At 35.5% G+C, this 14,078-nt stretch overlaps 1 protein-coding gene across 1 annotated transcript in view; it reads right to left on the reverse strand.

The window, feature by feature from the left end:
- LOC141300769 (NXPE family member 3) overlaps positions 1–12,223 on the reverse strand; it is a 31,218-nt gene extending 18,995 nt beyond the window's left edge. Inside the window, exons 1-3 of the mRNA XM_073831065.1 lie at positions 12,043–12,223; positions 3,340–3,425; positions 3,190–3,251 (exon numbers count right to left, since the gene is read on the reverse strand). Of these exons, the coding sequence (XP_073687166.1) occupies positions 3,190–3,251; positions 3,340–3,358 (81 nt within the window). The 5' untranslated portion in view covers positions 3,359–3,425; positions 12,043–12,223. The remainder of the gene's footprint in view (positions 1–3,189; positions 3,252–3,339; positions 3,426–12,042) is intronic.
- Between the last annotated feature and the right edge of the window lie 1,855 nt (positions 12,224–14,078).

Consider the following 14,078-nt stretch of genomic DNA (forward strand, 5'->3'; position numbering starts at 1 on the left):
AAAGAAATAAAATAGAAATGACAAATGGTTTGATTGTATTATGATAATAATAATTTCGTTTTGTTTAAAAAATGGACAAAATCAATGAAAAAAAAAAAAATCAGTTTTAGTATTTTTGTCCCTGCGTAAAAAGAGAGCTTATGCTTTAATAATTATGTGGGCGGCAATGAAAAGCCACTTTTCAACTCAACCTGTCTTTACTGTCTATCGCATCATACAGAATACAAATACAAAAATACAAACAAATCTATCTTAATTTCGCTTTTATGTTTTTTCAAACAAAACGAAATAATAATAATAATAATAATAATAATAATAATAATAATAATAATAATAATAATAATCTATTATTATTATTATTATTATTATTATCATTATTAGGCCTATTATTATATTTTTCTTATTATGAATTCTATTTATTTATTTCTGCTCGTATTTCGATTTGCTGTTAAATCAATCAAAAAGTTGATTATTCAGAATTAATAGTTTTGATTATCTTAATAATACGCCTAATAATAATAATAATAATAATAATAATAATAATAATAATAATAACAATAATAATAACAATTTGAGTAGCCTATTATTATTATTATTTCATTTTGTTTGAGAAACGGAAAAACCAAAAGCTTGATTCTTCATAGTTTTGTTCGTGGGTAAAACACATGAGCTTATTGCTTGAATATTAATTTAACATGCCTGGGCGGCCTTGATACTTAGTATGATTATTATATACAAATAATACATTATTTATTATATATTATGACATTTTATCTTTAGCTGAATCAAGCCACGAATCCGGTTTTTCATCTGGATTATACTGTGGAAATATGCTGCGCTGTCTGTGAGTGTAAGCACAATGGTAGGGTACAGATAATGAACTCACACGGGAAAGACTGTACACTACCCCTTGTTGGATTTATACGAATTAAGTAAACACAATTTTGTTTTCGATTCTTTTATTGAAGTAGACCTTTCAAGCTGCATAGAGAGACATAAATTGCGAGAGCGCACCCTGTATTTTTACAAAGGCAATTTGTAACGTTTTGATGTTATTGTGGAAGTAGGCTACATAAAATAAAGCAGACATTTATATTTCTTTCCTCTTTAATCACAAAGTAAGGGATCGCGCTGGTACAGACGACCCGAGAAGTGCAGTGTTGCTTGCAAAAAACGTTATCGTGACTAATTTGCAGAGCGGTACATCAGACGAACATTTATTCTGCATGACGGGACAGACAGACAGTCACAGGCTGAGTTGAAAAGTGGCTTTTCCGGGCCACTCACGCACAAATATTAAAGCATAAGCACTCTTTTCATGAAAAAAAAAAAAAAAAATCTGGCTTTATTTATTTTCATTTTTTAAACAGACCGAAATCATCATAATCATAACACGATCAAACCGTGTGTCATTTTTCTTTTATTTATTTCTGATACTATTTAAATTTTCTGTAAAATCAAACTTTCATCCAAATAATATTCCAAGCTCAGAGTCAGAAATAACAGTTTTGATCTGATCATCTTAAATCCTCTGGGTCTGAGGGCAGATTAGTATGGAGATTAATCCTAATAAACATGCTGCTACAATTGAAACAATTACATTAAAATTATTAAAACAGTATATTTCTATTTAAATCCAGCAGCGTGCATCCTCCTTTAGGTCAGGACAAACGCTTAGCTCCCTCACATAATGCCTATAACATGAACATCAGATCGTATGACATAATGTGTCATTATTAGGAGAAAAAGATGTTGTTTTAATGAGAAAATTATGTCGTTTTAACGAGAAAATCGTTTTTACGAGAAAAGATGTCGTTTTAATGAGAAAAGATGTCGTTTTTACGAGAAAAGATGTCGTTATTACGAGAAAATATGTCGTTTTAACGAGAAAAGATGTCATTTTAACGAGAAAAGATCTCGTTTTTGCAAGAAAAGATGTCGTTTTAACGAGAAAAGATCTCGTTTTTGCAAGAAAAGATGTCGTTTTAACGAGAAAAGATCTCGTTATAACGACTGAGTGGGGAAAAATAAGTGCGTGGCAGCAATGCGTCACCGTAATGTTTAATAAGATTAGAAAAAAAAAAAAAAAAAGTAAAAAAAAAAAAAAAAATCGACTGCCTCTTATAGCAAAACATACTTAAAAACTACTAACAATTGGCTAGTAATTCTAAAACTAATAATGATCATATTGCAAAAATAAATAAATACTCTGGCTTTATTGTTCAAAGTGTAATGGGTTCGATTCTTGTAACTGAGATGTGATATTTTATAGTGGCTATTTAACATTACCCTTACAATTTAACAATGAAACAAAAATAAAAATAGAATAGACCATATATGGCACTGATATGAAATAATGTCATATCTTTACATATAAATCATTTCAACTTCTTCTTTTGTCCAAAACTCAGCTCAATAAAACAGCCGAAGTGCTAAAGATGTAGGCTAGGGGGTAGCCGTGGGTGCAGATGTGAATAAATTCAAATTTATGCTATGAGAAAATAACTTTCTTGCGCAGATTGCCGAATTTATGCCTACAGAATAACCGTTTTCGTATTTTTCTATGTTTAATATTAAATTAAAAAAGAATGATCGGAAGATACCCAGATTCTTCTTCTTCATGTGTTTATCAACACAGTACTGTGACATTAAGTAGCTGGTTCAGGTGTGTTCATTTAGGGTTGGAGCTAAACTCTGCAGTATATCGGCCCAAGAACAGGTTTGGACACCCCCTTCTAGTCAGTGCTGAACCCAATCACCTAGAGGAGACTAGGGCAGTAATTCTTTAAAGAAGTAATTAAATATGGTGGAAAAGTTGACTAATGCTGTCTTCTGAGTCAAACTCCTAAGGAGTGTCTTCTCAGTAGTGAAGCGTCAGTTGACTCAGTGTGGTTAACCTCCGACATATTTTAACAAGCTCATTCTTACTGTCAACATCACATGACAGCACCGTACACATAGTCAAGCATTCAGATATTGTCATTATTCTTTATAAAATCGAATGGCTGTATTACTATAAAACTACACTTAGAGCAGCTCTATAAATTTTGATATAATGCATGTATGATTATACATAATTCAGACTGAGGAACTGAGTTTGTATAAAAAGATTTCTCAATTTAATTCTGAATAGTAAGCAACCCTGTCTTGTCATGGAAAAATAAGTGTATATAAAGAGTATGAACTTACCAGGCATAATGTAATCCAAACAAAACATTCAAGTAGTAATACATATCTTCTTAACCTGTGAACTGAAACCCCAAAAAAATCAATTGCCAAATCCCTAAAACTTTAAATCATAATAGGACTTTGTAATAATGTATCAAAACTACAGATTACCTGGAGGATTTGGATCCATCTTGGATGGTATGACCACAGCTACGTCTGTTTCATATCAGTTTGTAAGTAAAGAATAGCCTAGTGCCCTGCAAACAATCATCCTGTTAAACTGGTCACACTGCCTTAAGAAGTACTGTAGTAATGCATATTTGCTTAACCTGTGAACTGAAACGCTGAAAATATCCATTGCCAAATCCCTAAAACTTTAAATCATAATAGGACTTTGTAATAATGTATCAAACTTACTGATTACCTTGTGGATTTGAATCCATCATGGATGGTATGACCACAGCTATGTCTGTCTCATATCAGTTTGTAAGTAAATAGCACCTTGCAAACAATTATCCTGTTAAACTGGTCACACTGCTTTGAGAAAAAGAATAAGGTAGCCTAGTCCCAATCGCTCTTCCTACACTGACTAAAGGTACAAAGAAATTACCGGCCGATGACACAGCTTAATGCTCATTGGTTTAAACAACTCTAATGCTTCAAGAACCGTTTGTCTTGACTGCATTTGTTTCTTACACCTCCCTTGACCTTGAGCCACCCACTTCTGTCTACTTTCAAGGCGAGGCATTTAAAAGGAAAAAATAAATAAAACATGATTTTTGATGTAAGAGCGGGAGTGGCCATTTGTAACCAATCAGCTTTCGTACAAAAGAGCTTTTTTAAAATAAATGTCAATTGAAGAGAGGCTTTACTACTATGGAGCTCATATTATGACAAAACTTTTTGAATTTGAATTGTACAAATTTGAATTATTGACAAGTGTCATTTCACAAAACTGAATATTATATGGTATTTAACATAGTTCTGAATTCGATTTTTTTAAAACTTGAATATTGAACATTTGAAATTGAACACAACTGAATTTTCAAATCGCAGATTTTCAAATAGACATGTATTTTCAAACAGCAGATTTTTGTTATGATTTCTAAGACTTCAAATATTCAGTTTTTAAAAATACAACTTCAAGTTTTCAAGATGAAAAAAAATTCGGAACATCAAATTCAGTGTTCAAAATTCAAAGCGCAGAAATTCAGATCGTACAGAAAGTAGGCCAGAGGTTATGCACAGGGAAGAGTAGATGATCTACGAAAAGTCGAATGAAGCATTTAATTTCGTGGGAACATCATATTAACTCGTGGGAGCGTGATAATATTTCGTGGCCACAAGATGGCAGTGTATATATAGTTATACGGCATATACCCACTTCTTTATCAGTCGGCTTTGAGTAAAACGAAACTGAAAGCAAAACGCGCACGCGTATTCAAAGGCAATTTTAATACCCGATGTTTGGAGAGCGACTCCCCAACAAATTAGACTACATACATATCTAGGCTGTTATTAGTATGCGGGCTATAAAATGTTGTGTTAGTTGTCTATAGCTTTGTATCATACTTGAGATCTCTTGACTTCAGGTTCTGAAAGTTTTGCCGACAAGGAATTTTTACTGGAAGTGCAGATTAAAGGGTGAATATAACATATTTCATTTCGGCTTATTGATAAACTAATACATTTTTATAGTTAAGGAATAAATCATTCATGCAGTTTCATTTGAAACACAATGAACACAACATGAGAGTTAATTAAAGCACTACACGAACTGAAAGGGAAATAAGCATATAAAACAATAAATATAGCCCATAAATATAGCCCTAACCAGTTAATATAATTATTATAAAATTAGGCCTATTGTATTAGCCTACTGTTTAATAATAATAATATACAAATATGAAATATAAAGAACCGATCCGTTAACAGGCAAGCGGTGCTCCTGCAGCCAAAATACTGCCACTTATGTCTCTTTGCGTCAGGCGCCGCCAGAGATAAAAAAATATGTTATGTCTTTTAACCAGATTTTTAACAACAAATAGAACATTTGTCAGTAGTGTTGAAAACGAAGATCATGTAATGGAATTCTCCTAGTATGACCAATAATAATAAAAAAAAAAATTACAGAGATGTGCCTGACATGAAGACTATTCATGGGACTATGAATTATAAATAGAAGAACACATATAGTACATTTCTGTTGTGTTTATTTTTAATGAAATCAAATGTGATCTTGTTGTTTGCAACTACAGTATAGCAATGTCTTTCCCAAAACAGCACAAATCACTTCAGGCCTTTTCAAACGGGACGCGGCAGTCGCGAGTGTCTAGTTCATTTTCAATGGGAGCGGCGCGGAGGCGAAGTGCAAGTTGTGCTCCTGCACCCAAAATCCTGCCGCTTCCACGAACACGGCGCTTCGCAGCAGGCGCAGCCAAAGATAATTTTTTTTAAAATTCTAAATCTTTTTGTGAGCGGCAGCGTCCGCACTGTGACCGCGTCGCGAACACCGCCTCAACTGCACAAAACCCTTCCACTACAAGAGAAGGCAGCAGCCGCGCGGCGATTCCGGCATGTCATTATCTTTACAAAAAGATCTTGTTGCCATGACATATCATACTCCCACGAGTTACTATGACGTTCCCACAAGATAATATATTGTGGCCACGGCGTATTATCATGTACCCACGAGTTAATATGTTGTGACCACGGCAAAACTAGCCTAAGTGAACCAAACATGCCCCCTCTCGGTCACAGTAAATGCTTCGTTCGACTTTTCGTAGATCATCTACTCTTCCCTGTGCATAACCTCTGGCCTACTTTCTGTACGATCTGAATTTCTGCGCTTTGAATTTTGAACACTGAATTTGATGTTCCGAATTTTTTTTCATCTTGAAAACTTGAAGTTGTATTTTTAAAAACTGAATATTTGAAGTCTTAGAAATCATAACAAAAATCTGCTGTTTGAAAATGCATGTCTATTTGAAAATCTGCGATTTGAAAATTCAGTTGTGTTCAATTTCAAATGTTCAATATTCAAGTTTTAAAAAAAATCGAATTCAGGACTATGTTAAATACCATATAATATTCAGTTTTTTTAAATGACACTTGTCAATAATTCAAATTTGTACAATTCAAATTCAAAAAGTTTTGTCATAATATGAGCTCCATACATGTAACTATGCATAATTAATTGTTATTATAATAGTGAGTACATGTAACATGTATCAAGGACACCTTGAAATAACGTGCTGTCAAAATTACACTACATATACAGTAGACCATAAACTGACTCTATTACATAATTTGTAGAGCTTCATGGGAGCATCATGTGTAAAGTATACTCACCATAAATTATGCTATGAAACACTAATAAGTTGATTTAATGTAAACAGATGGCCTCAACAAAAGCATATGCCATCAAGTAACCTTGGAGCTCATTAATGGTTTATCAGTTATTTACTGATAAATAACTGATAAACTTTACTTTTGGAAACCTAAAATTGCAATGGGAGAAATGAAAGAAAATTTCAAAACTTTGAATCAAATGAACCAATTGTTAAAGGGGTCTGAAGAGTTGCTAAATCTAGTACAAAGTTGCTAGCTGCCAAAAACTGTTGGGGAGGGGTGCATTGTTTTAACTGTCAAGTGAGATTGAGCCAGCTACTAACCTAGCAACTGAATAACACTACATGGCATTTTTTTTAAGTGAGTCAGATCAAGATTTCTATTCAGATCAAGTTTATTGAAATAAGGTGAGGTGTTTACTCTTTGCCACACCTGCCAATGAAAGTTGACATGATAAAATTTACCAGCCAAAACATTTCTTACCAGCCATGAAACTTACTAATAGCTTTTCAACAACAACATTGTTTTTAACATTTAATAGGCTCTGAAATACATAACTTTTAATTTAAGTGATTTTGAAACAATCTTCACATAAACTATAAATTGTATAAGCATACAATTGTATAAGTGTACTGAAGCTCTTGTGTTTTCAGCATTCTTTGTCTTGTTCCTTGTTAGAAGTACAGGTGCATCTCAGTAAATTAGAATGTTGTGGAAAAGTTCATTTATTTCAGTAATTCAACTCAAATTGTGAAACTTGTGTATTAAATAAATTCAATGCACACAGACTGAAGTAGTTTAAGTCTTTTGTTCTTTTAATTGTGATGATGTGGCTCACATTTAACAATTCACTATCTCAACAAATTAGAATATGGTGACATGTCAATCAGATAATCAATTCAAAAGACCTGCAAAGGTTTCCTGAGCCTTAAAAATGGTCTCTCAGTTTGGTTCAGGCTACACAATCATAGGGGAGAGTGCTCATCTGACAGTTGTCCAGAAGACAATCATTGACACCCTTCACAAGAAGGGTAAGCCACAGACATTCATTGTCAAAGAAGCTGGCTGTTCACACAGTGCTGTATGTATGTTAACAGAAAGTTGAGTGGAAGTAAAAGATGCACAACCAACCGAGAGAAGGGCAGCCTGTATTGGCATGTCAAGCAACATCGATTCAAGAATTTGGTTGAACTTCACAAGGAATGGACTAAGGCTGGGGTCAAGGCAACAAGTTCCACCACACACAGACATGTCAAGAAATTTGGCTACAGTTGTCGTATTCCTCTCGTTAAGCCACTCCTGAACGTCAGAGGTGTCTTACCTGGGCTAAGGAGAAAAATAAATGGACTGTTGCCCAGTGGTCCAAGTCCTCTTTTCAGATGAGAGCAAGTTTTGCATTTAACTTGGAAACCAAGGTCCTAGAGTCTGGAGGTAGGGCTGTCGCGGTTAAGGAATTTCCCTTGCGGTAATTTTGAGTGGCTCAGTAGCGCGGTATGCGGTATTACCGCCATATATATATATATATATATATAAAATTGTGTGTAGGCTGTTACAATGTAAGGTCATATTCAGAAATCAATAAACCGAAACCAAATCGCGTTGCTATATGAAGTGAAGTAAACAGTACTTACATAGAAACCTAGCCAGAAAGAAATGCAAATTTTGAAGAAAAATGTCAGACATACTTAGAGGTTTTGCATCTGAAATCTTCGTGTGTATAACAGTTAGCGCGCACCCTCGAGTTTGACTGGACGAGAGACTTTCTGTCAGTATTTCACCTGCGTGCTTTAGGCGAGCTGTCAGTCAGTGCAGTTTCATTGTTACGCCACAAGAGGGAGGCAAGAGACTATCTTTAAGTAAGTCTCTAAACCGTTCATTCAACTATACGTTCAAAAACGCTTCTTTAATCAAAGAGAGACGTAATGAAACAGGATGTTGAAATCATTTTAACTTTAATCGCCACTTTAAAGGCTCAGCTGAGCAGCAGAGCATCGATGTTAAGACAGAGATTTCACTTTTCTTGGACATGACAAGCTAGTTTCACATACATACCCGACTCGATCTGAAAGACAGACTCAGGTAATCGCACATGCTCAGTCGATCTCTCTCTCATTCGCTGTCTGTTTAGGCTTGTTAAATGCATACTGAGCCTCATAATAAAAACATTATGTTATCATTACTAACTTATTACTAATTTAATATTCAGCACATAGACATTAAGTGAGAAGGGCGAATCCTTAGGAAAAAAGAAAACAGGCAAATATCGCGGTTGCTGCGGTTGTTGCATTCCTCTGCGGTTATGCACGTCAATAGCGCGGTATTGCGATATTGCGGTTATCGCGACAGCCCTATCTGGAGGAAGGGTGGAGAAGCTCAAAGCCCAAGTTGCTTGAAGTCCAGTGTTAAGTTTTCACAGTCTGTGATGATTCGGGGTGCAATGTCACTTGCTGGTGTTGGTCCACTGTTTTTTTTTTTTTTTTTGAAAACCAAAGTCACTGCAGCCGTTTACCAAAAAATGTTAGAGCACTTCATGCTTCCTTCTGCTGACCAGCTTTTTAAAGATGCTGATATTATTTTCAAGCAGGATTCCACACTGCCAAAAGCATGAAAAGTTGGTTAAATGACCATGGTTTTGGTGTGCTTGACTGGACAGCAAACTCACCAGACCTCAACTTTGTATTGGCAAGAAGAAAATGAGAAACAAGAGACCATGAAAAATCAATTGAGCTGAAGGCCACTGTCAAAGAAACCTTACAATACCACCTTAGCAGTGCCACGGCAAATTGAGGCAGTAATTGAAGCAAAATGAGCACCTACCAAGTATTGAGTACATATACAGTAAATGAACACACTTTCCAGAATTTTGAAGGCTCAGGAAACATTTGCAGGTCTTTTGAGTTGATTTGTTGATTGGCATGTCACCATATTCTAATTTGCTGAGTGGGTTTTTGTTAAATGTGAGCCAAATCATCACAGCTAAAAGAACCAAAGACTTACACTATTTCAGTCTGTGTGGATTGAATTTATATAATACACGAGTTTCACAATTTGAGTTGAATTACTGAAATAAATAAACTTTTCCATGACATTCTAATTAATTAAGATGCAACTGTATTGTTGGCGTGCTTGTTTTTTTTTATGTTCCTATAGTTGCTTGTTTTATATCTGTGTGTATATGTATGCATTTTACAGTTTTTTTTTTTTTATTGTCTCTCTTCTTTGTCTTTATAGTTGCCTCTGTTACGATGACGGTGAGCAAAGGAAACTTGATTCAAAGTTAATGTATTTGATGTGATTATTTAGAGGAGGAAAATACATAAATAAATAAATAAATAAATAGCATGTTAAACCTGTAATTGCATAAAATAATTTGTAAATGTGATTTAAGGAGACAAATATCAAATCGTAATGGGAAGGCTAATGCTATATCAGATTTTTTGATTATTGTTTAGAATGTGCTCCTAAAATTTTGACTGTGCTCCTAAATTTTTTAAGTTTAATAACATCGGAGCCTTACTTGAGTTTGACGGTGCACTTTATTAATGATGATTTTGAAATTAAAAGCCGATGCCTGCAAATGGCATATTTTCCCAATGATCACACGGGAGAAAATCTGTCTCAAGGTTTGAAAGGTGCTCTGGTTTTTGCCATAGGTCTGGTCTAAAGACATTTTGTTACCTTTACTAGGTGATTTTATTTTATTTTTTGCCTTGTGTCTGTTTTAGAGACATGTTACAGGTCTTTGATAAAGATCTAATTGTTTTCCTTTGGAAACATTTTTCAGATTCACACTATAAAACTGTGTGTGACAAAATCGTGATTAAAATCAAAATGCAATATTGTTCAAAAAATTGTGATAGGTTTCTTTTGTCCATATTGCACAGCCCTATAGAAAATTGAAGCCAAAGCATCTTAATATGGCCGCTGACATCTTGGGGGAAATTATGTCATTTGGAGCCAGAGTCTGCACAGTAGATATGCTGGAGCCCGAGTCTGTGCAGTAGTGTCAAGAGGTGGAGCCGCGGTATCAAAGTCTCGCCCAAACTGCCGCAGGCCCAATTGCAAGATCACAATCATGACACCACACCCTGTTTTTATAGCATCAAATAACTACCTAAAAGCAAACTTTTTAGAAATAGGAACACTTGAATGAGCATATTAAGAAATGCCTCACATGATGGAAACCACCTTTGGAAAAAATCTCTCTCTCTCTCTCTCTCTCTCTCTCTCTATATATATATATATATATATATATATATATATATATACACTGCAGACAGCCACAAGGGGACGATCAAAATGTTTCGGCTTCACTTTTCGGGACTCGTGTGGCACACTTGGGCATATATGATCAAAGTAAATAAAGAATATAGGTTGTTTGCAATCATGTGGTTCTGATGACACGCAAAATACAGCTGGAGGGCAGGAAGTTATTTTTCTCCAAAGGAATCACTAGCAGAAACTCGAAACGCCTATCGTCTTATAACATAGGCTAAGGATCACATCCAACATATGTTGTAATTTTCTGTACCTTTCTCTTGTGATAGCGTCCAAACTAATACAGGCTTTCCTCCATCTCATCCGTTCAGCTTTTTGAATAACACACACACGTAAAGCGAAACTTTTATTTAAACTCTGAACTGATTATAGAGTAGAAAGCGAGCAAATATCACTTTCATACAGTCACTAAAAAGCTGTCACTCACTTAAATTTATTGCAATATCCGTTAAGCTCTCGAAACTACAAATACATTGTGTTACACGTGTCCTTTAGCATTGAGTAAATTCTCACGGTCTCACACTGTATCTATTTATAAATTTCTTAATTAATATCTTAACATATTATTATATCTTTCCTTAACCATTTGCACACACAAGTGTTATCCGGCTCTCCTGCTGACTGCAGACGGAGGTTTACAAGCCACTTTTTTCTGCGATTTTCAAAATTTTGCCTTTCCCCGTTACCAACAACAGATTTTCATGCAATGATAAAAGCTCCGTGTAGTTTCTCGGTTTGACCGATTTTGAGCGCCTAGAAACAAAGCAAAACATAGGCATTTTAAGATTCTGCTATTGATTCCTATGGAGTAAAATTACTTCCTGCCCTCCATCTGCATTTCGCGCCACAGCAGTCACGTCATGTGCAAACAACCTTGACTAATATTAATAATATTAATTAGAAGTGCTTGTGAAGCGGAGATTACTACAAAATGAACATAAACAAAACTACACATGTATGTATTATGAATTATTCTTAAATAAGTGAATGATACTTGAAACCTGCCCAAAGGGTTCGTGTTATTTGAGTCAGAATACGAAGCAGTCACGTGGTTATGGCAAAATGAATCAAGCTCCGGTACAGAGCTTCACTGTGAAATGTTTCCTTTTTTTGATACAAGCTTCAAAGTCGAACGTTACATCACTAGTATATTCTAAGAATGTGTTCATATAACAACAGCAGCAGCTTATCTAGTTCGTTTGTGAAAATGCGGATTTTAGAACAGTAAAGTGAATTGGGGATTACCTTATACGCCCGAAACATCCAATGCTTTTAATATTTTCTTGGGCATCACTTCTACATTAAGTGCCACAGGTTGATTAAAAAGATGCACTCTGTAGTGGGATCGGTTTGCTGTGGCGTTTCACAGTTTTAAGTCAACGCGAACCCGTAACTGTCTTCCAGTAACATCCTACTGTCAACAGGCTTACTCCTTAAACCAGAGCAGCAGAAAATAATATACGCGCTTACCTGTGGACTCGTGGCGCACATGCAACGCCCTCGGTGAGAGCGCTCACTCTTAAAGGGGCCACATCTCTTTTCTGTCGTTTTATTTGGGTCAGCAATAGTGAAGAGTTTATTATGGAAATCATGTTAGTGATAGTCTAAATGTAGCCCTGTACAAAATTCATATATGTTACAGAGCATAAAAAGATAAGTAACTGTGTAATAACAAAACAAAACAAAAAGTTCATAGATAAAGTTCATGGTAGTTAAAATTGGTTAAAAGGTGTGCTAGAAAAAAAAAGCATAAATATAATATGTACAGTTTAATAAATAAGACTATTTACAGTTAAAGATAAATTCATACAAAAGTCTTTGAGTTCATCTGAGAGAAAAGTAGAGAAGAAGAAGCTGTGTTTATCTGTATAACCTAACCTGTTAACTGTCACATGTCAATCATTTAATTCCTGTTTTGCTTTTGGTTGTGTTAATACTCGAGCCAATCTGAGTAACGTCGCTGTGTAAGGGGCGGGACTAGTGGCACAGGTTTGTGCGGGGAGTAGTGAGAACGCATGAGAAAATAGAAAAAAAAACGCTATCGAATAGAGAGCTAATGAAGGAGGCATCGTGTTGTGGGAAACATTAATGTTTTGTTGTGAAGGTCGACTACTCGTGGTCCTGACATAAACTTTGGTGTGACCTGCAAGAGGTGAATATGATTGTGTATGCCTGTAATTTTGTGCTATATCGAACTGTTATAGTGAAGAGACTGGATGTATAACGTGGTTAGCGACATGCTAGTTAGCGGTAGCATTCTGTGCCTATGTGCCCACATATTGTAGTTTTAGCATTTTGATATTTCTGAATGTTAAAGCAAAGGTAATGCTAATTCGACAAGAGATAGTGTTTGGTAATGTGGCTCAATTCAGATAATATGCTTTAAGGAGACGGACGTTGGTGTGTGAGAGAGAGAGAGAGAGACGGGTTTCCAACCGAAGGCCCTACTTTTTCTGCCCTGCTGTCCTGCCGTGGAGTGCCCTGCTGACGTGCTGTGACCTGTCGTGCTGTGCTTTTTCCTTTGCTATCGCCATCGCCATTGCCGTACTGAGCCTCTTATTCCCCATTCCTTTCTGCCCCTACTGACTTTCCCTGGATTCGTGAGTACTACCATTCACATGCACGTGCTTTTTGTTTATGCTCAGTTCTGAGTGAAGCGGCCATTCCAGTTTTTAGGCCCCACCGCACACAAAGTGTCATCGAACAGGCCTGCAACGGGTTGTGGACATTTTTCAGAGGGAATAATTAATTAGTAAATTTCAATATAAACACAGAAAGGGTTTTTTCCTTTTGGGAAAGTGAAGTTTTATTTGCTTGTAAGTTTTTTTTTTCTTCCATCTCTTTTCCTACACATGTGATTTGTTTTTATTTTTATTCTAAGATACATTTATCCTTTATTTCATGTTGTAAATAAATACTTGTGAATATTTTTGCATCTAAAATAGTTGTGGTGGTCATTATAAGAATAGCCAAGAGTATTACAAATATACATTTATTAGGAAGCATACAAAACAAGTTGTATTTCCCTACAACGAGCCCAGGCCCAGTCTCATTGTATTAAACACTCCAGCTTTATTTTTCTAACTACATGGGACCTGGGTTACATAAAGTACGGTGTACATTTTAGGACATCCTCAGACCTCAGCCATACAACGAAAAGGTGTCATGCCTCAGTCTAAAAGGCGTCAGTCACAGGACAAAGCGGCATCGTGCCTAAAACTGAAAGGCATCATCAGGCAAAGCGGACTCAGATTAAAAGGCGTCAGACAAAAAGTCATCAG

This window comes from Garra rufa, chromosome 24 (assembly GCF_049309525.1).
Source record: "Garra rufa chromosome 24, GarRuf1.0, whole genome shotgun sequence".
Lineage (NCBI taxonomy): Eukaryota > Metazoa > Chordata > Actinopteri > Cypriniformes > Cyprinidae > Garra > Garra rufa.